The sequence below is a fragment of the Melospiza georgiana genome, chromosome 17 (genome assembly GCF_028018845.1).
Source record: "Melospiza georgiana isolate bMelGeo1 chromosome 17, bMelGeo1.pri, whole genome shotgun sequence".
Taxonomy (NCBI): domain Eukaryota; kingdom Metazoa; phylum Chordata; class Aves; order Passeriformes; family Passerellidae; genus Melospiza; species Melospiza georgiana.
In genome coordinates, this window is record NC_080446.1 from 3,339,005 (window position 1) to 3,364,375 (window position 25,371).

At 43.5% G+C, this 25,371-nt stretch overlaps 1 protein-coding gene across 2 annotated transcripts in view; it reads left to right on the forward strand.

The window, feature by feature from the left end:
* The window catches only part of GNAS (GNAS complex locus), a 131,546-nt gene that overhangs the window by 31,746 nt on the left and 74,429 nt on the right, over positions 1-25,371 (forward strand). The window contains exons 1-2 of one of the 2 annotated variants that reach the window (XM_058036596.1): positions 13,886-14,937; positions 18,517-18,589. In XM_058036596.1, coding sequence (XP_057892579.1) covers positions 14,799-14,937; positions 18,517-18,589 — 212 coding nt within the window. In that variant the 5' untranslated portion in view covers positions 13,886-14,798. Of the gene's footprint in view, positions 1-13,885; positions 14,938-18,516; positions 18,590-25,371 lie in introns of those variants that run through there. The other variant, XM_058036595.1, reaches the window with a different exon arrangement.

A 25,371-nucleotide genomic window follows, 5' to 3' on the forward strand; every position in this document is an offset into this window, starting at 1 on the left:
AAGAAAAGAGGGCAGAAAAATGGTTTGTTTAATAAGCTGAACTTAGTTCCCAGAACTGTTAAGAACCTTTGAGTGTATCAAGTTAAAGTAGAAGCCGTGACTGGCTTCTGATTAAAATACAATTAATTCTTCAGTTGTGCAGAGCTGGGCTCCTGCAGGATGCCACCAGCCTCTCTTGCTCTGACCAGTTCTTCAATTCCGAGCCTTTCCTCCCAAATTAAGTGCTGGGGGAGATTGCTTTCACTGCTGAGGGTTTGCAAGACTGTATCCTTGTTTTTCCTCTTCTGCAGAAACCCGCTTTATTTTCCCTCTGTAAATGAAAAGTGCTGTTAGTGGGGAGGAGGAGGAACATCCATGTTCTTGCTAAGAAACAATAAGAGAGTTTTAGAGCTGTTGCAAAGCCCCTGTGGAGGATTAAGGAGGTGAGTGACTGGCAGCAATGCTGAAAATAAATGGGAATGGTGAGCAGTGGTGGGACATTGGTTTGCTCACTTGGAAACTTGGAAAATCTCTGTAAAGTAACTCGTCTCATTAAAAGCTGCCTCACTCACTGTCACTGATGTTCCCCGTGCCAGACTGATACACAACTCTAACTACAAAAAATCAACTTTGTATCCCTTTTCTTGAATTAGTGCTGTGAACTTTTCCCACTAAAAGCTAAAGAAAGTGGGGGGATCTGTCAGTATCATCTTTTTCAGTGTCTGTAACAGGCACATCTAATCAATGATCTGAGGTTTAATTATTATTTGAGTTTCAGTTTTGAAACTCAAATTATTATTTGAGTTTCAATTGTAGGAGTTTTCTGTTCTGAGCAATATGCAGACGTGACTTTTGTGTTTAAGTGCTAAATGCACACATACTAACATGTCTGAAAGGCTTCACTACTTCTGATGCTTTTTCTTTTAAGGATTTGTGGGTATTCATTAAACAATTTCAGTACATTAAAAACAATAAGATAGGTTTCTGTGATCTTTGTAGCTTTAAAGTTGAATTTTTGGATCTTTGTTGAAGGAAAAGTAAATTTTTTTAAAAAAATATATTAAATACTGTAATGAAACAGGAAGTGTGTCCTAAAGTATATTTGTTTTAAGTGCTGTAAGAAAGTCTATTTAAGGATCCTTCTGATTCTGAAATACCTATTTAGTGTAACAGTTGTAAAATATGTGAGGTAGTCAATCATACCTTTGGCTTTCATACCCAGCCGGGTTACTTGCCAACATAAACAAGACTTGAAGGCTTATTTTTTAGAAGTTTCAGACAGAATCCAGTGAACCTTTCACTTAATTCATAGTACCCTAAATATTAATTATTTCTAAAAATATTCAACCAAGACTGTAATTTCTAAAAACAGCATGAAGGTATCTTCTACTCCATCCATTTTATTCTCGTATGATCCACAAATACATAAAATATTTCCTTTTTTTTTTTTAACACAAGACACAATCTGTTGATCATTTCTTTAGAAGGTCTGCAGCCAGTGTGTTTTCTGTTGAGTCATAAGTTGTGTCTGTAGACCACTGCATTGTTAAATACCAGTGAATATTCTTTGCTGCTGAATCACCCGTGGGAAGGACAGGCCCAGCACCGGGGCTGCGGGCACTGAGCAGAGGGACAGAGTGCTCCATGTTGTTAAGGCTCCAGGAAAATTCTTTAGATAACTGGCTGTCCAAAGTCCTTCTGCACACCCTTAGCCCTGACAGCGGCCTCCTCAAGGGAATGGAGAGGAGTTTGTGCTGCCGTGGCCGTGATCAGCTGGGAGCCAGCCTCGCCCCAGCAGCTCTGGGACTGCGGGACGTGGGCACTGCAGCCAGCCCTGAGAACCTGCCTGGCCCTCTTCCCACCAGGAATGCCCAAAACCAGAGCTAGACAGGGTCATCCCATCCATGTGTGTGCTTTGCTCGCTGCTCTTGGTGTTCCCGCTCTCCTGAGAGGCTCTTGGCTCCTTGCTCGCCGCACAAGAGGTCCATGGAGGATATAGGGAGGAGGTTTCCCTGCTTGGTGATTTTGGGTTTCCTACATGTAACAGCGTGAGTTTCCACATTATGGGGATTCCTTCTGCCGAGGAGAACTCTGGATTCCTCAGCACCTCTTGCCGTGCTGCTGCAGAGCCCAGCAGGCAGCAGAGGGAGCACAACAGTCCCTTTTCCAGTGCCATGGGACAGCGGCGCTGATTGTGTGTAAAACAGCAACGAGAAATGGGAGAAAGAGCAGAGTGAAAGACATCTTGGTTAGCAGCATACTGGAAGTAGATGAAAGGGCTGGAGGGAGCAGGGTAAATGTCTGATTATTAGGGAATGAGGAGCTAAATATGGCATCTTAATATGCCATGTGGCAAGAGGCCAGATCTGTTATTTGTAGATCTTAACCTGCTTCCAATATTTGGTGTTTAGCAGGATTAAAAACCAGGAGGGGAGGGGTTTTTGGGTTCTGGTTTTGACAGCGATGGAATCTCCTGAAGGGCAATTTTAGTGCCATGGCATCCAACCCCAGATTCTCATCTTGTGAGACCTTAGGATCCAAGCCACAGCTCTCTACAGAATAATGTGAGTGCAGCTACAAAATGAGGTTAGGAGATCATGGCTCTCTGGCAACAAAATGTATCATTGACAACTGATATTCGTATCAAGAAGAGTGAGAATTTAGCTTCTACTCCTGATTTAACAGGAGATGTGTAGCATCTCCAAGGTATCATTTTCTCATGCTCTGCATTAGACATGTTTATGCAGTACCAGAGCTAGAAGTTTCTAAAATATAAGTTTTCTTAGGAATCAGCTGCATTAATGACTTTGTTACATCTGAAGATATAAATGAAAGTGACATTTATGTACAGATTTTCCAGTATAAAAGCCAAAGTCTACTGGCTAAAAACACTCAGAAGGCTTTACCATGAAAAATTGTAACAATCAGAGGTTAGTTGAAATTCAGAGAAAATGTAGGGTGAGGCGGGTGAATCTGCTGCTTTTTTATTGCTTTTTTCCAAGTGGAATGACTTGAGCTGAAGTTAACTTTTTACTATTTAAGAAGATTAGGTAGTTCATTGAAAAATAATTCAAACTGCTTATTTTTAAAGCTTTTTTAATAAGAAAACTTCAAAGAAGTTTGTTTTAGAGTAGAATTTGAGTAATGCAGGTAAGGTAGTTAAAAATTCCTTCACTGAAATGTAGTTTGAAAAATAGACATTCATGGCACCTATACAAGTATTTCTGTAGATCCTTATCTGTAAGAGAAGCAACATATTTCTTTTTTTAATTAAAGATCATTATAATTGCTAATGTATGATTGTTTGGGGGCATATGTGAGTCAAACTGTGGTTTTGAGAGCACAGTTTTTGAGAACACCTTCACCAGATCCTTTGCCCTGTGCTGTAACATCTGTGCTGAATTAAAATACAGGTTTAATGTTGGAGATGCCCTGTGTCCTTGCCAGGGAGAGGAGCACCTCCAAGAGGACAAATGAGAAAGCTGGGAATCATCCAGAACAGCTGAGGAAAAGAATTTTATAAGATGTGACCATTTTGAAGAGAAGCTGATTGGCAATTCTGGATAGGGGCAAAAAAACAACAACAACAAAAAAAGAACCTTGGAAGGCAAAGCAAAAAGGCAGAAGAGGGGTTCCAATTATTCCAATTATTTAGGCAATAGGTGCTGTCTCACAAAGTGAAACTTTCTATTCTAGACAGAGAGGAGGCAGAATCGTTGCTAGGAGAGGCATAATCAGGCTAAGAGGGGAATTTGAGCCTGTTTAATTTTTTTCCATTTCCATTCCATTTCCAAGGTATTTTTTGCCTTGCTTATGCATTTTTGTTAGCTTTTTAATTGTTTTGGGAGGGCAGAGTTGGGGTATTTTTGAAGACTTTGGACTCTGTGTTTAAGAGGCTCCTTTACTAAGCCTGTACTGCTTTCTTATCAGCCCTTTAAGGACACTGTTGGAAAGCCAGAGTTTCTCACAGATAGTAAACCTTACTGACACGTACTGCAAAACCTGTCTCCAGAAAATTGTTCCCCAAGTGTTGATGTGCCCAGATAGTGGCTTTCCATCGTGGAGTGCTCTTAGCTCGGGTCTTCAAAGGCAGTGATTCATTCTGTGATGTGTATCTGTCTAGACATGAGAACTTGATGCAATAAAAAAGTTTCTTACTTGGGTATTAAGAGACTGTAACAATTACATAATCGTTGTTGGGGCAGGAGGTCTCAAGCCAAGGTAGGTTATTTCTGTCGTGTCTTGTCCCACCTCTTCTTTATGCAGATCAGTTTGGGGTGTTTGCCAGTGAACCTCGGTCCTTCTGCCACCTCTTACCTGATCTTTGCAGACTTCACATTGATGCTTCCATAAAGAGACCTGCTTGAGGGCACTCTTTGGTGCAGTGAGATCCAGCCTTATTTCTTAGTCCATTTCTTAGCTGGTGGAAGCACTGCTTCAGCACTTCACATTCTTAATTCCATGGTGTAATTAATCTCAGTTCCAACTCTCTGGTAACAGGAAATCTTTTATTCATCCTTGGGCAGGGAATTTCTTAGCCTTTTTGACTTTACTCTTGAGCAGTTGTAAGCACATACACATCACTGAAAAAAGCATTCTTGCAAGTTGCTGCTGCACAGTTTGATCTCGTGGCTGGTGTGTCTTGGGTTGGGTCACTGTTCCTCCATGCAGCAGCTCTTCCCTCCAGTGCAGCCCACACTGACCCATAGACAGTCAAAAGTCAATTCTTTCTAGCCCACTTTCTTCCCTCTAAACCAGCTTTTAGGGTAGAGAAGAATTAATTATTTTTTATTTCTATGCTGAAAGATGGTCTGTGCAGTTCCTGGTGGTTCTTGCTGCTTTGAGCATTGTCACTCAGGTGGGTACAGAGTACTTTGATCCACCAGGGAGGGTATGGCACCAAATAATTGTAAACAGACCTTATAGCCTAAATTACGTTTGCAAAATAAAACGTGGGCATCATTTTGATATCATTTTGGTGGAGAACTGTTTTTGGTGTGTCACGATTGCCTTGGTCCCTTTTGCCTGCCAGAATTGTGAATTTATAAACTCCTTCACTGGTCTTCTCACTGGAGGGAAGGAAAACCAGGAAACTGAAACTCCATTTTTCTTTCAAATGAATATTCATGGCAAATGTAAGGAGGTTCTTGCTCTGCTCTGTAATAATATACATGTCCATTTATGAGATGGTCCAGACAGAACAGAGGATTAGGAATACAGAATTTAATGCTAAATTTGAAAAGGCAGCACAGGAACTTCAGCTCCCAAAATAACCTCTGAAAGTTTTGCTTTATTTCACACTGTCGGCCAGGATTCTCCTTACAGCACCACAATATTCATAATAAAGAAATAAATTAAATCCACCCCTTCCTGTATGGCTCACAACACAGCACTGTGCATGCTCAGCACATGTGTAGTTTTGATAAAGAGACATTATCGAGCCTGAAATCATTTTAAATAAAACAAATAATGTGGCTGCCCAGCACTTCCTCTGGAAGTATTTCCTTGGACAAATCTTCCTTAACTCTCACATGCATGGAGTTAGTGTATATATCCTCCAGGAACACACAGAGAGGATGTTCCAGGCTCTCTGTACAGCTGTGCATTTTATACATAGGCTGTGAAGTGCAGCCCCACAGGAGGGGAGGGGTTGGCCTTTTGGGACAGCCAGGGCTGGGGGGATCCAGCATCTTCCAGGTGCCCCATGGCCCAGGGCTGGAGGGGACACGAGTCCCTGGCTGTCCCCCCAGGGCTGGGCTGAGGGCAGGGCGGGTCACCCGCCCCTCTGTGTTCTGTGGGGCTGCAGAGGCGGTGGCAGCTCAACGCCATCAGGTCCCTGCCCCTTGCAGCATCCTGGATGTTCCAAGGGCTTTCTATCCAACATGGGAGTGCTGATGTGGCTGTGATCCCGCTGGGCAGAGGGGGTCACCAGCCCCTCTGTGTTCTGTGGGGCTGCAGAGGCGGTGGCAGCTCAACGCCATCAGGTCCCTGCCCCTTGCAGCATCCTTGGCTCCCTGCATGTTCCAAGGGCTTTCCATCCAACATGGGAGTGCTGACGTGGCTGTGATCCCGCTGGGCAGAGAGGAAGGGGCTCACCAAGGGCATTGGGAGATTTTGGGGAGCTCATTCTCTAGGGTGACACCTGGGCATGGGGTCCAGAGGGAGCTCCTGGCCCCGAGCTCCGGGGGCTCAGCCCTGCTCGTTCTCTGTTTGCACAGCAGAGATGGAGCTGTAAAAAGCCGATTGCTTCAGAAGGGAATAGGTCACAGTTAGACAAGGCAGGAATGGAAAAACAAATTCGTTATTGTAACACCAGAGAGCATAAAGCAAACTGGGAGTGACCTGTGGAAGAACACGGCACCGGGTTTCTGTCCTGGTGGGTGCTTCATGGTGGGCAAAGAAAGACTGAGAAGTGTGCAGGCTTTTTTTTCTTTTTTCCCCTGTTTTCAAAATAAAAAGTATCTTTGTCTGGTACTTTGAATGTAGCAAGCATGCTGGTTCTAGCTTTTCCTGGTTTTGCTGGAGGGCCTGTGGGAGAAGGACTTGACAGAGTAGTAGCAGCTTTCTCACCATTTTCATTTAAGAAAAACAGCATTAAGATTTTGAATAGAGCCTATCTTTTTTTGTCATGAAATGTTGCTGAAAATGTCTGAGTTTAAGAGGTGTTAAGAAAAGGAAGACAGACTATTAAAAAAACTTGCTTCCTTTTTGAATAATTATTTTATGATGAAACATGTAGCAGAAGGGCTTAAAGGTCAGCAGTGAGACCAGGGCCCCTTGGTGCTCAGAGCTGTGCAGACATGTCGGAAGCAAACAGCTCACAACCTGTAAGAGAGAGGCAGATAAAAGATAGCTGGACAAAGAGGCACAAAAAAGGGAAGTGGCTCGTCCAAGGTCACCCACGGATCGGTGCCTGTGCAGGGCTGAACCATCTGCAGTAGATCAGGTCTCCTGGATCCTGTCCCCCTGTTTGATCCCCACGCTCATCTTGTCTCCATTCACAGTTTGTGAGTGTTCACACAGGTCTGATCATCCCCCAGCTGCACCCACAGGAGGGGATAGTCCTTCACCTCTGCTGGTTCTGTTGTGGCAGAGGCAAAATCCAGTGTTGGACCTCAGGTTCTGACCCAGCTCCTGCCTGCTTCCCACAGCCCTGGCCATGGATGTCTTTCCTGGCTTTGCCTGAGATAGAGCAACAAGGGAAACCTTTCACTGTGCACCTAAAGCCTTGGAGACAATCAGTTGGTTCATATACACTTATAAAATCCAACAGACATAAAAAACCCCCAAACCACCAAAAAGACTTTTTCACTGCAAAAAGGGTCTAAATTCTGCAACTGCCCTGGGGCGTGTGGGGCACTCTAATTTAACATCAAGGCACTTAAGACGTAATGGTGCTGTGAGTTTGCCAGATAGACAGATTCTTCCAGGAAAAACAGGGTACAAAAGAACCCTATTCTGTAACTGTGTCAGTATGTAATCTTAGGACCTAGACTTAACGTTTTTTCATCTAAAGAAAAAGATGGGAGAAAATACCCTTTTTCAAAAGGAATACTTTTAGGCCTTTAGCAATGCAGAGACAGAGTAGCAAAATCACAGCCCTGTTTTCCTTGCAGATCGTTTCTAATAGCTCCTGGTATTGAGAGTATTGTGGTTTGCTAGCACTAAAATGTAAAGTTATTTTGAGCACGAAAGCCTGGACGTCATCCTATTTTAAAAAAACCTTAAAGAAGGAGAGGAATGTTTACAGCACATTAAAACCTGTGTGACAACTTAGCAAGAACTATTTTAACAATCCTCTTATTCCCTTTCCTGTTGTGCACCATAAAATGAGAATGCAGTGTCAGTAATAAATAATATTGGCATGGAGGGATGGCTCACCGTGCTCCTGGAGTCAGGCTGGGTCAGCTCAGCCCCCTGCTCTGGTGGGAGCTGTGCTGGGAGGTGAAGGCAGAGCCTCCTCTCCTCGGCTGACCCCGGGCAGGAGAAAAGCTTGGGACTTTCGTGCTTCTTTGCAGGAATTAACTACAACCAGTATTGAGAAAACAGCCTCTGCCACAACTGCCTCCCTGGGCTTTGTGACCCAAACTTAACAAGGATTAAAGCAGAATATTTCTTTATATAAAAAAAAGTTTGCAGTCAGGGGTAGGTCTGCAGTGAATGTTGACAAATACTGAAACTAAATATGAGAAAAGACTTGTTCCAATTTTTTTTTTTATCGGCATTCCATATGTGTTATGTGGAGAGCTAGAATGTGCTGCTACTTCTGTTACATAAGAGGGTTTTTTTCTTTTTTAATAAAGTGCAGTGCAGAATGCATGAGAAGTGAGAAGGAATATCAAGAAAAAGAACTACATGAAAATAAGAAAAGCTACTAAGTGAAAAGCTCTTACTCAGTGTGTTATTTCCATAATTCCCTGAGTTCCTTAAAGTCTCTTTTTAATGTTTCTGAGGGAAAGCCTCGAAGTGAAAGGAGGGAGGCAAGGGTTTTTTTTCTTTGGTTTAAAGGAAGATCTTAGTTAATTCTATTAGTAGACTTTGGGCTTGTTTTTATTTAAAAACAAAATAAAAATCCCTCTCAAGTTTAGAATTTCTGTATGGAAAAATTCTTCTTCTTTGCCAGAGAGGGAAGTATCTCCTTTTCATTCTGTTTGTTTTGGAGTAGCTGTAGTTAAGTGTTTTGTGTTTGTTCTTTATTGAATACATTAGTGGTGCATTAATTCCTCCCTGACAATGCTTGTTTCACTCCTTCCCATCTGACAGACAAACTTGTCCCTTCACATGATGATCCTGCTTTGCCCTCCCAGGGTTTGATTGGTAATTTCCTACCTTGTTTACCTCTGAATGCTTTTAAAGTGATTTTTGTTCTGGTCCTTTCAAAGGAAAGAGATGAAAAAAAAAACCCACATTGAATTCTTGCTCCAATTCCAATCTGTTTGCTTTGGTTTTCCTTTTTAGATTATTGTTTGGCTTTAATTTGTTTGTTTCTCCTTTAAACGAGCTTGAGATTACTCAAGGGTTCCTTGTTCAGCAGGTCAAAGGGTAATTTGGAGACTTTGAAACCGTCTCCCTTTTTATCACCACGTTTAGTTCTTCGCAGAGTCCAAAGGATTTTCAGGACGATAGCTTGATAGCTCGTGGAGGATGGCTCCATCTAAGGAAAACATGAGAGCAGACCTGACTCACTGCAAGAAGCCATGGCAGTTGTTCTTAGATGAAAAATCCCCACTGATCTAAGTCTAAATCAGAACCTTAATTAATGCTTATCTGTAACTAAAAGATTAAGTTTATTGGGGATTAAATGCATTGAGGTTGATAGGTTTGATACTCAACTACCAGCCCAGGATGGAGACCCTAAATTGAACTAATTTCAAGTCAGAGAGGTACCCATATACAAAAATATACAGTGTGTGCTATTAAAAAATGTCCTTTAACTGAAAGAGTCAATCTGTTCCAGAGTTAATCCCTGCTTTTAAAGGAGGAAGGTCAGTTCCAACTGCTCAGCACTGTGGATTTGTAGGACAGCAAAATGAAGTATGGGGCAATGTGGGGTCCTTAACAAAAATCCAGGTGTTGCTGTAAGAATGATTTGTTTCATGAGTCCCCCAGGTTCGTTGAGCTCTGTGTCCTTCCATGGAAAAGACTTGCTGAAAATATGCTATTTCCTACAAACAGAAACAAAGGAAACTACAATTAGATCAGCACTGTCACTTTTACTCGTTGAGCTCCAAACGTTGTCCCCTGTGCTGTGTCTCCTGAGCCGTGCTAGGCACTGGAGCACAGAATATTCCAGAGGCCAGGAAGGCTGCCAGCCTCCTCAGGGGCTGCAGAGCCATTTCAGCCCATTGCTAAGGGATGCTGGAGCGAGATGTCTCTGTGTCTTCTCTTCCAAACCAGCACTTTGGCTCGGTCACAGCTCCACCCCACAGTTCACAGCCAAAAACTGACGAGGTCACATCCACTGTGGACAGCAAGAGCCCATAAGGAGCTGCACAAATGTCCCCTCTGAAAATCACTTAACCATTTCTTCTTTCTTGGAGGCACCCAAGTGCTCAGTGCCCTCAGCTCACTAACAAATGTGAATTAATTGCAGTAGGAAATAAGGGTGTTTGTCACCTGGAGGGTTTGGGAGGAAGCTGTGGGGTAAGAGGGCATCTGATCTGGGTCTTATAATTAGCTTTAAATACAAATAATAACTCAAATAAATTCAGAACCTGACTCTGGTCAATTTCGAATAAAACTGACACAACATCAGAACTGTAAGCAGAAAGTTTCATCCATTTAGTTAAAAATATAAAAGAACAACATTAAATACATCTCTGAAAAGCCTTTTTTCGACAGGCTCAGCATCTACTCTGTTAAGGCAATAGTTTCTCCAAAACCAAGTCTTGCATCTACATTTCCAGCCAATGTTTGTGAATTTTACAGCAGTATTTATTTGTCTTTTACTTGTACAATTGTGAATATCCTCATGCACAAGAAGGGAGACTACCACAAGGAAAATGCATTGAAATACTTGTAACAGTCTGTCAGATGTAAAGTAAATATATTAAAATAGGAAAAAGATAGTATTTTTCTTGAGGTCTTCTCGAGTGATTATATCAGCAGGTATTATATGTAAATCTTAAAAGGACAGAAGTTCATGTGTATAAGGTGGGGGAAACATAAAAGATGTGAACTTTTCAATAAGTTCTCTCTCCTACTGCTACTGATAGTCTGCTTCTACTTTAAATCTTTTTATCCATTTTTAAATCAAGCTAATATAGTTGTCCTAGCTGGGAAGAGTAAAGTTATGCACTTCGATAGGACTGCTCAACTGAGTAAAGTTCAGGTTTATTTACAGGATTAGGATATTGTTACAAATCCTTCTTTAGTTTTAGGCACCAGAGAGTATATTTTGGGGCAAAAGCTGTGGAGGAAAAGTGGAGAAAATAATTGCAATAAAATTGCTCTTTCAGAAAAGAAATTAACAAAATTAGGAGACCTGATGATTTTCATTAGGATGTAATAGAAATTAGGTCGACTAAAAATCCGTTAACTAAAGTGATCAAGTGAACTGAAATGGATTATAGACACACTTTCCTTTTCTCCCAAATATTCCACTGAAATATTACTGCTTTTGATTATCCTGCTACCTCTCCTTGTGCGATCTTTTCTGGTTTGAGAGGTGAAAACAGCAGAATATTGTTTCATGCTGCCAACACCCCTGTTCTTGTTGTGAAATCCTTGCCCTGAGATGTGTGCTGGTGCATCAGAAACTTTGCATTTCATTTAGACTGAAAAATAAAAACAACAGCCTCTATTCTACTCAAAGTATTATATTCAAGCACAGAAGGAATGTCAGTGAATCTGAATTTAATCTGTAAGTGTGCAATGCTCACAGTCTTCTGTGTATAACCTTGTATTTCCCTTTAATTTAAATAGTGCAGGATTGAGTCAGTAGCCATAAGTCTCCTGATGTCCTTTTACAGCCATTTCCACGTTCTTGTTACTTTACCTTTTTAGAAAACTTTTTCATTTAACGTGCAGCAGTGTCCTTTAACACCCTATTTTCAAGCTTCAAATAGACTTTTATCACAGATGCACTATGCCCATACATATAGTTATTTTATCTTTGCATTATTTGTTCCCAAGGCTGCAGATTCTTCAGAAGTGAGATTTAATTTTATGGTGAGTCAGGGGTCAGATTGTGCCTGCACTTACCCTTCTGATGGCAGGTGTCTCGTGAAACTCAAGTTCGCGGATTTTTACAAGATGGAAGCTAATGGAACTAGATCCAATAAGAAACACAATTTATTCTAAAGACACATTAGCAGCCTTATGTTATTAAAACAAATAAAAAAGAGTGAGAACAGTTAATGTGTTGGTATGCTCACTCTTCAAACGATGGGCTCCTAATCAGGACAGCTCTGAAAAAACTCCTGGCAGTCCACTGGGTTTGTGAAGTGTCTGAGGTCCTGAGTCCTGTCAGATTTCAGGAAGACAAAAACAATCTGTTATTGCTGATAGGTTACACAATGTGGAAGTTTTCTTTTTGTTTCATGTAGCTTTTGACACTTTCACACTTCAGTAACACTTGTAATACAAGGAGCTAATTCTTAATTCTGTTGTAAGTAACTGGGAGCTTTGTGAATTAGCTGAGTGTGTTTTTCTTTTCAGCTACCTCATGCTCTGCTCAGCCTAAAGACAGAGGCAGGAGGTACCTACAGCAGGAGGGCAGGGATTCCTGGGGAGTTTAACCTCCTGGTTTCTCTTTGGGAAGGGATGGGTGTGCACTGCTGGACAACAGCATCCACACAGCCGTGACTCCCTGTCCCTGGATGCTTTGGTGTATTTACCCATCCCATTTCCCTGTACAGACACCATTCACCAAGGTTTTAGCCTTTTGTATATTTCCAACAATAACTTCCATCTTCTACCATTCACCGAGATTTTAGCGTTTTGTATATTTCCAACAATAACTTCTATCTTCTACCATTCACCGAGATTTTAGCGTTTTGTATATTTCCAACAATAACTTCTAACTTGTTTGTGTATTTCTTCCTGTTTGGAGCTTGAGATGGGTTCCCTTCCCCGCAGAGGGAAGCAAAGCCTGGAGGCTGGGGCAGATTTTGCCCCGTGTGAGGTGGCAGGTACTGGCACTTCTGCAGTCTCTTCATAACCATAAAAAAAGTATGAGGTGCTTTAATTTTCAGTCCAAATTCTGCTTTTCTGAGTCCTTTTATGCCTTGTAAACTCCACAGTTAAAATATAGTTTAATATTGAGTATTACATGAAAACTATACAAATAAATAACCTATAAAAGATAGAAGGAATTATTCCATATTTGCTTCAGATGAATCTGGGCATTGCTGAGCCAAGTTTCTCTAAGATCTTTTAAAACTGCTCTTAGCCAAAACTAACACCTAGAGACCCCAGTAAAAGTCTCTCCAGTGCATTTACAAAATAGTGACTGTGATGTTCCCTATTTCTCCTGAGGTCCCCCCCTCATTCAGCAAGGGCAGCTCAACAGATGTATTTGATGACATTAGCCGTGACCTCCTAGTTGTTTGCTCTATTCACATAATTATTTTACTGTGGGTGTTTCTAAATATAGCAACTGGATTATGTAAGAAGGTGTGTTCGTGGGAACAATGTGGTAGATAATCGAATTTTGCAAATGAGAGTAAATAATATTTGTAAAGGACATTTCACTAACTCGTGTGGGGGTGTGTGCATGGAGAAAAACTACCTGTGTATTTTAGGGATCCGGGTTATACAATGGGCAAAGCACCAACCTTTGTTTTCCAGCTGTAACTGATAAGTTGTGTAATTTTTCCAATGAGGTTTTCAAAACGTATTTTAGGGAAGAAAATGGAGCTAGACAGGGTAGAAGCAAGGAAAAAAACCCCCGATGTGTGCATCCAGCGGTTCTCTGCTGGTACAGAAGCCGCAGGGATGGGCAGGGATGGACCCCAGCGAATGGCGGGGTGCGAGCGAGCATCCACCCAAAAAACCAGACACAAACCCTTCAGCACCACAACTCCCACATTAATTATTTCCAAGCGTAACACGAGGAGTCGCGGGGCACGACTCCCTTACAATTTACTCAGGCTCCTGTGAACAGTGCCAGCGCAGCTCCGGGCGCCTCCGTCCCGCGGGGCGGGGGTCGGGCGTGCCCCGGGCCCGAGGCACCGGGGCGGCCCCGAGCGGCGGCGGGCCCGGTTCGAAGAGGGCGCCGGCGGCGGCGCGGGGTGACGCGGGCATCATGTGAGCGGCCCCGCTCGCTCCCAGCGTGCAGTGTGGGCCCGCTCGCCCCACCCCGCGCTCCGCCGCCGCGGAGCCGCTCAATAGGGGAAGGGAAAAAAAAAAAAAAAAAAAAAGGAGGGGGGGAGGAAAAAAAAAAAAAAAAAAAAGGAGGAAAAAAAATGCGGGAGAGAGCAGGAAAAATAAGACGGGGAAAAATCCGACCGTGAGGGGACAGGTTCTGCTCGTGGCACAGAGCAAACGGGCTTGCTTTTTTTTTTCCTTGCCTTTTTTTTTTTCTTTTTTTTTTTTTTTTACACACATTATATTTTGTATTTTCTTCTCGCCGAGAGGATTCAGCCGCCTGGAAAGCGCATGTGAAAAGAGCAGCAGCAAGGAGAGGGGAGGAAAAAAAAAAAAGGGGGGATTTGGCTTGGACCCCCCCCGCCCCAGTGCGGGAGGAAGGACCCGCGGCGGCCGGAGGGCGAGGAGCTGCGGCGGCCGGCGAGGGAAGGGACCGGGGCTGCGTGACCCCCGCGGCGCGGGGGGAGAGGCGAGGAAGAGACGTTTCCCGATCCTCCCCGCCGAGCATTTGGGGAGGTTTCCGCGCCTGGAGCCCGTGCCTTTGGATCTAAAGAGGATTATTATTTTTTGGGGGTGGCACTGAAGCTGGATTTGTTCCTGTGCGTGCGGCGCGGGGGGGGGCATTTCTGCTGCCTCTAGAGGAGCCGGCGGCCCGGCCGGGGCGCGGAGATCCCCGCGGATCGCTCCGCACCCCCCGGGAAAGGTGCGCCGAGGGGATCGGCGGGGGGCGGGGGAGGAGAGGCAGCTGCAGCTGCCGGGGAGGAGGCCCGGCGGAGCGGCAGCAAAGTCATCGCTATCGGCCCCCCCTCGGCTGGCTTCGGGCTCGGCGCTCTCCATGTCTCTGGCTCTGGGCAGCGGCCGCCACAGCAGCGAGTAGGGGGGGAGGAGGAGGAGGAGGAGGAGGAAGAAGAAGGGAGCCCGGGAGTGCCTCCCTCCCTCCCTCCCTCCCCCCGGCAGCCCCGGCCGCCTCCCGTCCCCTCGCCCCGCGTCCCTGCCTTCCCCTCCCCAAGATGGGCTGTTTAGGGAACAGCAAGACGGAGGATCAGCGCAACGAGGAGAAGGCGCAGCGGGAGGCCAACAAGAAGATCGAGAAGCAGCTGCAGAAGGACAAGCAGGTCTATAGGGCCACGCACCGGCTCCTCCTGCTGGGTAAGGGGTCGCGGGCCGTCCCCTCCCCGCCGGGGCAGCGGCCCCAGCCCGGGCACGGCGAGGCCGGGGGAGAGAGGTGGGGCCCGGGGGGGGCACGGAGCCGCAGGGCCCACCCGGAGCCGCGGGGATCCGCTATAGCAGCGCCCGGGGCGGCGGGGCCGGGGCCGCCGCGGGGACCGGCGCGGTGCGGGGGAGCGGCGGGGAGGGCTCGGGCAGCGCCCGGGGCGCCGCGGGAGGGGCCGGGGCAGGTACGGAGCGGCGGCGCGGGGCCGCTCTCCGCCCGCGGGGCAGCGCCCGCCGCCGGGGCGGCCGCGGGCCTCGGGCGGGCGTGGGGAGGGGACCGGGGATGCCGCGGCGAGGGGCCCGCGGGGAGCCGGACAGATAAACAGGGCAGGGCACTGACAGCGGCCGCGGGCGAGCGGCGCGGCAGGGCCGGACACCGCTCCCCGGGCCGGGGTGCCGAGGGACGTGCGGCCAGGCCGGGGAGAGGAGGAAGAGGAAGGGAGGAAGTCGGGGAATCGTTTGGGGGAAACGGAGGGAGGATGTCGGTCCCGGAGGGAAGCGCGGCCGCGTTGGGGCCGCGGAGCAGCGCAGGGCCGGCGGGCACGGCCCCGGCCCCGGCGGGCTCGGCACCCGCCGCTGTCGCACCAGGAATTGAGGTACCGCGCCTTGGAGCGCTGGCAGAGCCGGGCTCCAGGTGCTGCTCCAGCGGCTCCGCTGGGTTACCTGCTCCTGTTTTTCAGGGCAGACGTTTACAAATGTGGGCTGTGGCTTTCAGGGAACGGAAGGGTCCAAATATCGATATCGGAGAGGGCAAGCAAATGTTTGTCAGGCTCGATATTTCAGAGTATTCTGGAGTAGTGTTGTAGGATCGGATGCAGTTACGAGCCGTGGGTTGTTTTGGTCACGCCGAGGGACTGCCTGTGCACGTTCTGCAGGGCTGAAGCGTGGAGCACAGGCTAGGCCTCGCCGAGCTGACTCCGTTTTGGGGGGGAAAACCCTAATGGAAGGAGGGAAAAAAAAAGAAAAAAAGAACTTTTGAAGGCGGTGAATTTGGAAGTGTACTATCACCAGTAAAATCTTTCAAATACTCGTTTGAAGAGAGACAAAATAAATGGAGAGTGACTGGGACTACAGCAGCACCTGCAGCACTGAGGAGCCTGCCAGGGCTTCAGTAGAAATCTTTTAACAGGATAATTTGGACTTCAGCTCTTGGGAAATGTCTTGGACTTCCAGATTCCAGGCTGAACATTATGTAGATACATAGAAACTATTTGTCATCAGAGGGGTTGCTTTCGTAAGAGGCAAAATTTCAGCAAACAGAAACATGATGGGCTTGCCTGGGTTTTCTTTCTGTTTTCTTTAGTTTTGGTGACTGAAAAATAGTTCAGATACTTGCAAATAAAAATTTGTGTTTAGTGATGGCAGTAAAGTCATCTGTGAGTGTGTTTGAAGTGATAGCTCAGCTGTTACAGTTTCTGCCATGAATTGTGGATAATCTGTAACTCACTGGTCAAAAATATAGACACTCACCTCCCTATTATTATGTTATGTTTCCTCTATAAGACACATGAAATAAGAAGCCAGGCACTTGGAAAGTGTTCTTAATCTTTTCAAATCATATTCAAATAACAACAAAGAGCAGCTGCTGAATATTCTAGTGGGTTTATGCTGCTGCTCGTAGGCCCCATTGCTGTACACGTGCTTGCCCCGCTGCCAGGAGCAGTCTCCCTGAAATTAATGGAACTCTCCTTGGTGGTGAACTTAAACGTGTGTGTGTAATTGTTGTTGAGAATATGGCCTTAACAAGCAGCCAAATATAGAGCTAGACTTATGGAGAAATGTACATGTAATATATTATTTTGGTTCACTGGTGTTGTATCCCATCCAGAGAACCCAGGTGTGTCAATATCAAGCCGAATGTGTTTATAGCAAATGCAACAACTGTCCAGCCTCCTTCTTGGACCAAGTGAAGTAAAGATTTTGGCTCCCAATGCTTATAAATATAAAATGTGATTTAGTGTTACAGCTTAAATTTAGTTGTTATTAATATTTAAATGGACATATGACTATAGCAGATACTGCCTTCGTGAATAATGCTTAGTTGTGAAGTTAACCCCGTCTATTTTATCCCAAGATACTAATTCTTGGTTGGTTTAGCCACCTGTGTTTATTGCATGGTGCAGTCTGCCTGATCAGACAGCGGGTGTATGGTATAAAATAGCAGCTTAGTGAAGAAGTGGCGTGTGCATAAGGAGTTGTAGATAAAAACTGCTCTCTAAATGCTTACAGAACAGCAGTGAGCAAGGAGAGAGAAAAAGAGTAAGGCTCTGGGATTAAAGTGGCAAAACATGCAACCAGGTTTTATGGAGAGCAGAAGAGGACTTTTGGGAATTCGTGAGGGAGAAGGAAAGGAAGGTAGAAAGCAGAGGGGGAAAGCATTTGTGAGAAAATGAACCTTGAAATGTAACTGCTAAAATACAGTTTTGAACATGAGGCTCAAAATGGAGGCTTGTGCTGTCAGTGTGTGCTAGCAGAGAGGCCTGACATCCTATAAATACAAACTGTACCTCCCTGCCCGTTCTGCCACAGACATACAGTTCCTGTGGCTGAGACACAGCCTGGGGAGGGGAATAAACCAGTAGCCAGGAGATGCTAAGGGGAATCTTTCTAAATTTTGCCACGTTACGATACTACTCCTGCAAAAATATGTTTGCTTTATATAGAAAGCTGCCGATCTGGCAGCGTGGAGCAGCTCAATTAAATGCTGCTGTTGGAGTTGTTCAGCGTGCATGGAAAAACAGGTACTATAGGCAGATGGGCTGCCCTGTGCTCTGGCATCCGAGCAGCCCAGCAGAAATAGCATCCATCTACTTATGGAAACTGGAGTAAAGTGGAGTGGGGCTTTTGTGCTGCAGGTACAGGAGGGGAGAGCAGCAGCCACAAAAGGTGGTCTCTGCCTCTCCTCGTGCGTGGGGTTGGTTTTGGAACATGTAGGGAGGGTGGGAGGCTGCTTACAAGACACAAATAAGAGGAGGTTTTTGGTAGCTTTGTGGGTGGAGGCTTAAAGGGATGCCTTCCTTTTTCAAATGTGAGTATCTACATATTTTATTCCTTGTGATTTAAGTTACGGAGTTTGGCTGCAGTTCATCATCACCCAGTCAAACTTAGAGTTCTTTAAGGATACAACAGAATTTCTTTGGTTTAATAGGGACTTCAGTCAGCCTTTCCCTCTGTTGGATAGTAGTGACAAGGCAGCCAGGCTGTGATGTTCCCTGTCGTCTTCTCTGTAAAATGTTGAAGTTGTCCATTTTCTTTCCAAATACTGCAGTCTGCTTTTAACATTGACACTGGAAAAATGGACAGTGAAATGATCCAAGATTCAGATCTGACACATGACTTGAGCTGGGCATTTATTTTTAGCTACAACTGAAGTTTCCAGTGGCAATTATTTCTTTCACTTTTCACTCTTACGCTGAGAAACCCAACTTTCTCGATTTTAGCCCGAAGAAAAAAATTCTAGTGTGTGCCTTAATCACTTATGCTTCCTTCTGAAATTGACTTACTTTCATTTTCTAGGTGCTGGTGAATCCGGTAAAAGCACAATAGTCAAGCAGATGAGGATCCTGCACGTGAATGGATTTAATGCTGAGTAAGTGCATTTGCTTTTTCACTTTACATTGTACCTTCCTCCTTTGTGCTGCAGTCTGTGCTCCTGGTTTATATCTTGTGTATTTTCCTCCTGCTGCTGTTTCACTGTCTCTAGAATTTGGGTGTGTATTTTTAGATGAGATTAATAGACATTAACCTGAAGAAGTCAGGCACCAATCATAAGTAAGATCAGCCGTATAAAATTATTTCTATCAAGGCAGAGCTGATTTAAGTTTTGAATTTTGTAGGTCTATTAATTGCAGTTTCTTTCACAACATGGCTGACACTGATTTACCTCAGCTATAGCACATTGGTTCATATTGCTGTAAACATGCCTTGTGTCATCGTACAAAATGAGCACAGTTTTCTTTATATTTGGAGCAAGAAAGGCTTTATTTTCTGTGTCCTCACAGAATGAAGTCATACTCTGAATTTTGGGGATTTTGTTGTATTTGCTTGCCCAGATGTTTGTGTTAAGTTATCTTTCTAAAAGTTTTTATTTTTTGCATCTAATACCTGTTATTTGGCAGTTTTGAAGAGGAGAATGGCATTAAGATGGGAAAATTAATTGTTTGTCTGAGAAAGATTTTTGTTTACTAACTTTTTGACTAACTTTGCTAGAGAGTAGGAAGAGATTCTTCTGCATGTTAATTTATGCTCGCAGTTGTGTGTGTGTGTATACCAATAGCTGCTAAATTAATACTAATTGATTCAAAGTGTTGAAATTTCAAAGCTTATTTTCTGGGCTTATTTTTTTTTTTTGGATTGTATTATTGGTTTTGTAATGCTTGTTTTCAAACACAACAGTTTTGTACTGCTACCCTTTAGCTTTAAGTGGTATCTATTTTGTGAATCCTCCATTTTTGGGAAGGCTAAGCTTTTATTAGTCTTCCAGTAGTTAATTCTTTAATAAGAATATCTGAGCTGAAAGTTTAGCCAAGGAGTCTGAACAGTACTTCTTCCTAATCAGCAAATGATAGCTCAGATAAGGTACACGGTCTTTTGGATGAAAGTTCAGACTGATTCATAAGAAATACATTATGTGCTACATGTTTTTAGCTCCTCTTAATAAGGAATATTTTCTATTTCCAAAATAACTTTTTCATAAGTGCCTAGTGCTGCATCCTGTCACTGCTGAGTTGTCTCTGTCCTTTGGGCTGCTGCAGAGACCTCTTAAAAGACTTGTGTGACTTAAAAGACTTGCATGAGTTGACTTGTTTGAGTAGGTATCACTATTGGGTGCTGAGTAAAAAGTTCATAAATGAAAGTGGAACCTGGTACCTTTGAAAGTGTCAATCCATTTAAGCAACAAGGCTTTTCTCTTAAAGGGTAACAGTGCTGTGTAGTGGGTGGTGTATGATGTGGGTGGGTAACCCCAACCCTGCCAGCTGCACCCCCAAACCTGTGTGGGACTGGGAGCCCAGAAACCTGTGCAGAACTGGTGGGGACTGGGACACACTGAGATTTGCAGCAGCAGGGGCTTCCTCCAGTGCCTCCCTTTGCATTGGAGCTTTGGGCAGAGCTGAGCCTGCAGCTGGAATCCAGGACAACATGGTAAATTTGGCCTCAGGAGGCTCTGCTGGCTTCTGGCTGCTCAGAGCAGGGGGTTTGGGTTACGGGGCAGGGCTGTGCCAGCACAGCTGCTGCCAGTCACGGGGCACAGCCCAGCCAGGGGGTGGCACCGGGGCTGTCCCCCATGGCATTCTGTCCCCTGTGCTTGTCCTTTGGTGGGTAATACCTGTTGGAACACTGGGCTGCATAAAAACCCAGTGCAGAAGTGTGGTATATTTAAAGTGTGCAGGGAGTAAGTTAAAACGCATCGTTTTTAGGGTTCTGCTGCCAAAAATAATCAGTAGATCATAACATGCACTTTACAGCAGGGAAAAGGCTGTTTTTCAGTGTTTTGAAATTCTTGCAAGTTACACATCTGTCCTTAAATAACTTGCATTTTCTTCCAAATAACTAACTGCTCTCTGTGTTGTCTCGCTTTCCATTACCCTTTTTGCCTGATTCATTCCCCTTCTGCCCTGCTTACCTTGTGGAAAGATGATGTGGGATTCAGCTAATGAGAGAAATAGTGTGGAGATTTTTTTGGAAGGGTAGGAAGAGCAGAGCATTGCTTCTCATCATGTCCTGATCAGTTGCTCTGGAACATAAACATGTTTGCATAAAACACACATAAACCCCAGCTGATGTGATGAATAGCAGGGGAGAGGTGGTGAAAATAGTAATATGCTGCAGATGATAAATTTTCATTAATTGTAGTGTACTTGTACATAACTAGATTTGAATTATTTCTGTTGGTACAGCTTATTCTTGTGTTTTGAAAGAAATCCAGTTTAAAGTCCTGTCTTAGAGTTGTTTGCCCTGGTTTGGTTGCCCTTTGGCAATGGATATTTGAAGCAGAGAGAGGTTACCTGCTAGGAAAAATGTCTAACGCTGTGAATGAACGAATCAAAAGTTTTTATTTAGTGTTACTCTTCTTTCTGGTGACTAAACAGGATATCCAGTGCTAAAAGTGCTGGCCTACTTCAGTGAATGTGAGGGGATTTTATTTGGTTTGGTTTTAGGATTCTGCCCCTAAATAGTTGAAGTTGTCCCATGCCTTTAGGTGATTGTTGTAGCATTTTGCAAGGTGAAATCTGTGTAGTTCTATGAAACTAGAATTTCCTCTGGGACTCCAATTCTCAATCCCTTTAGCTAATTAATTATTTGAGGAACTGTGTGGAATCAAGTGCTCCAGGTAATTAATGTGTTGAATAGCTAAAGCTAAGATTAATGTGATGGTAGTTAAAGTTGTAGGCAAGTTAACTATAGTAAAGACCATTTTTTTTCAATGTTCCTTTTATAATCCTTAAATGAATTAGAGACAGAAATATATTTTTTCTGTTGCTGTAGTGAAGGTGGTGTGTGGGATGTAAGAGTGCTGTGGCATTGGAAAGTAGAGTATTGGAGAAGCAAGGCATGTTCTGCACCACAGGCTTTTCTGCATGCGGTTTTTCTGGAAGGGCTTAGCCCACTTTCAGCTCTTGCAGAATGGCTTCAGGTGGCTGTGCTATCATCTGACATCTTCCTGCAGCAACTCCATGAAAAATGGGAGTGTGGCCTCTCCACAGGGTTTTTCCAGTGTCCCTGGTTCCATGGAAGAGCTGCCTTGTAAGCGTAATGCAGAAGCCGTATCAACCAAATTTTCTACTCTTTGCATTACTGCCAACAACAGAGGCCCTTTTGATGTAGAAAGGGTTTAAATTTGGCTTTTAATAGCAGGAAGCCTGTGACTTCCCTTCCTTTCCTTCCCTCCCTCCTCAACACTTCAACTGTCTTTTCATGAGGCAGTTCCAGAGGAGTAGGTATCTGCAAACAGTATTTTGTGAGCATCCACTGATAAGGTGGAGCCAAAACCTTCTCCTTTTGACTGTGCAGAAGTTTAGATGGCAATCTTTCTGAGGATGAAAAATGGAAAAGGGAGGATAGGAGGAGTTAAGGAATATAGTTGGAAGAATTAAATGTGTAGTTCAGGTTGAAGAGGAAAAGAAAAACAGCTGCTTTTTGTGCTGTCTAGAGACTGGAGTTCTTTGCTTCTAAAAACACATGGCCTTTCACTTACTTCTGATTTCTTTAAGTCATCTTTCCCCTCTGTGATCACTGTGGCTTTGGCTGACAGACTCTGAGGAGAGGGTCATTGTCATGCACAATTTTAGAAAGCGGGAATAATTGGCATGGGCAAGAGACAATTTTGAAGTGTCATGGGAAAAACTGGGACAAGCAGAAATATTTAAATAGAAATAAATGGTTGAAATGTGACTTACGAAATCCACTACAAAGATCGACAAATAAGGGGAATATGCCTTTGTGATTATTAAGTTTGGATAGTGTTTAGGATTCAGGAAGTCTTGAGGTTACAGGAAATTTCAGGTAATACTTTTCAGCCTCACTTTCCCAAATTATGTAAAATGTTGACACTTTCTTGAACTAGTATGTTGAAGTGCTGAATAGGAGTTTGTGTATTTATTAAATATGGTAGTGTTGATGGCATAAGCAGAGCTGAATAGCTTTGTTTTCAAGACTTAAATGACAAATATATTTGCATTTCTCTTGTACTTTTAAAAAATATTTTCTCTCAGTGAGAAAGCTAAGAAATCCAAGTCGCCCTCCTAAAGATTTTAGATATTTTCTTTTTTCTCACCAAGATTGAGGAGTTTGTGAGTAAAGAAAAGTAGTCACTGATAGTTTCTAATTTTCTCTTAATACATCCATTACCAGCATTATGTCACATAAAGCAGTAAATAATATTATCTAATCACTTTAGTCAGTGTCAGTCTCTCTTGTAAGTGAAACAAGTTCTGGTTCAGTAACTTTACTTTTCAGTTGTCTGATAATGTGGGGTTTTTTCTAACTTTTGTCTTTTTAGCCATGTGATCTTATGGAAGAGAAGCTAATGCTATGAGCGAGGGAAAAGTATAATATTTATAACTAAGTTCTTCCAAAATAATGAATTCCCTCCTAATGGCTAATCTTAGCTTGTGTACACAATTATGATTGCCGTGTTTTTATAGTTCCTTTACATTTGTGTACCAATCCCATGTTTTCAGAATGGTCACTCCAGTTCCTTGCCAAGAAACAAACAGACTTTATTGTGTTTTACGTGACTGGTAACAAAAGTAACTTTTTCCCTTTTTCCTGGTGTTTTTGAGTAAAATTGAAAATTGGAGTGGGGGAGGCTTGGGGTGTGTGATTCCCCTCGCCCCCTTTCTTTCTTTCTTTGCATCACATTGTCTGTCAAGAGATTTCTGCAGCTTTGAGGCACAAACTTTTGGGGTTTTTTCCTCTGCTCCTGCTCGAGGACACCAGTGAGGTGGTGGAAAATTTGTGTGTATGTGTCTGTTCAATTCTATCTGAACAACTGCTTATGGTGTCAGATCAAAATTTGGGCTGCAGAACATGAAGTGGAGGTGTGGTCAAAGAGGGGGAGCAGGATTTGTGTTTCACTCAGTTTTAGGTCTTGTCCTGAGAGCTGACACAGTTGTGCAGGTGAATTTTGTCAAGAGACAAAGATATCCCAACAGCTAATAAATACTATGAAAAATAACTGACTACTGCTTATAGTTTGTAAAAGTTTATGCAAAATGTTTATACAAGTTATATTTAACTTTCTTCAGCTTGAAAGAAATGGGAGGTAATACCTGGTGATGTTAAACCACCTATGCAACCAAGTAATTTCTTAATTGTTAGGATGTTTGAGAGAGTTTTTATGTGCTTGAAATTATCTTTCCTTTGAAAATACTTTTATTTTTTACAAGGACGAAAATTCTTTTCTATGACAGAGTAAAAGTGAACTCAGTGAAGCAGCATTAATATTTTTTACATATAACAAAAAATAAAACCTTCCGAGTCTGGGTTAGGTTTTTATTCAAGTTTCTTATGGGATCTTGCCTGAAGATATGAGACATTGTCCATTAAGAACTTGTGCAAATGCTTTGCAATTTAGATCTGCTACTCAAGTGTGATTTTTTTAAATGCTGTAAAATGAGTTTTTAGAAAATTTTGCTTGTTTACAATACCTACACTGGGCCTCGTTTGGCAAGGATTGTTAACATACTGAAAATTCAAACAGTCACTGGAATAACTCCTTCGCCTTGCTCAGAGGCTTTCTGAAATCACCCCGTTAAAATATTTCCACGTGCAAGGGAAGTGAATTTTTTTTTTCAGAGTGAAAAATCATGTTATTTGGGTTCCCGAAATATTACAGAAAAGTAGTACATGAAGGGATCTAAGAGTTTAAAAAGCTGGCTGGTTTTATCTGCTTTTAGAGCTCGTGGTAGGCTCAGGTTAACCATGGTGGAGAGGTGACAGCACAGTGTTCAAAGAAAGCATTGACTTTCATTTTTACATTGTGCTTTGTTTTCAGGTAGTTAAAAGAAGGAAGGGGTGAATTGAATATAATTTCTTTATTTTCATGGCAAACATGGTATTGCTCAGAGCAGAATGTGTATCTTATCTGCATTTTCTGGTTGGGAAATGCTGAATTCTCCTAGTAAAGCAGTATTTAAACTACCAATTTTATGTTGTTACATGTTGAGAGCTCTCTATCCTCTGAATTACTTTTCCTGGCTTGCAACTTGACATTTGTGCTTTCAGTTAAATATTTCAGTTTTCTGAAAAAGAAACCCAACAACAAAAAAACCCCAGTAGTAAACTCAGCCCTCAAGCTAAGTTTGCATATGTCGCAGACATGATTTGGCACGTAAAGGGACTGGCCAAAAATATGGCAGTAGTTCTATTTGTTTTGAGGTTTAAATTTCACAAAAGCTTTTTAAGTATGCAGCTATCAACCCAGGAGAAAGCTTTATAGTTGCAGAGAGCTTGGAGAGCAATAACTATGAATAGCGGAATAAGCACGAGTGATGTAATCTGAGAAGCAAAAGAGAGAGACAGAAGAGAGCTTAGGGCTTAACTATGTGGAAAACATTGTGAATGGGTCTGCAAGGGTTTTGACTTTTGATGGTGGATGTGGGATTTTACTCATTAGTTTTGGTAAAATCAAAGAAATGTGCAAGTTTCCTTTTATTTTCCCAAACAGAAAATAAACCGTTCAGTGGGTAGCTGAGTGAGTCAAGTCTGGGTTCTGTCTCCCAGATCCTTTCTCCCCTGCAGCATCTGCAGCTCCTCTTTGGGACCTGTGGCTTTCTGAGTGTCTCCTGTTTCCTCCACTCCTCATTCTTCTCCCTGATGCAACACTGATCCCTAAATATTCCTGCATCAGCCCACCCTTTATCTTCCTTT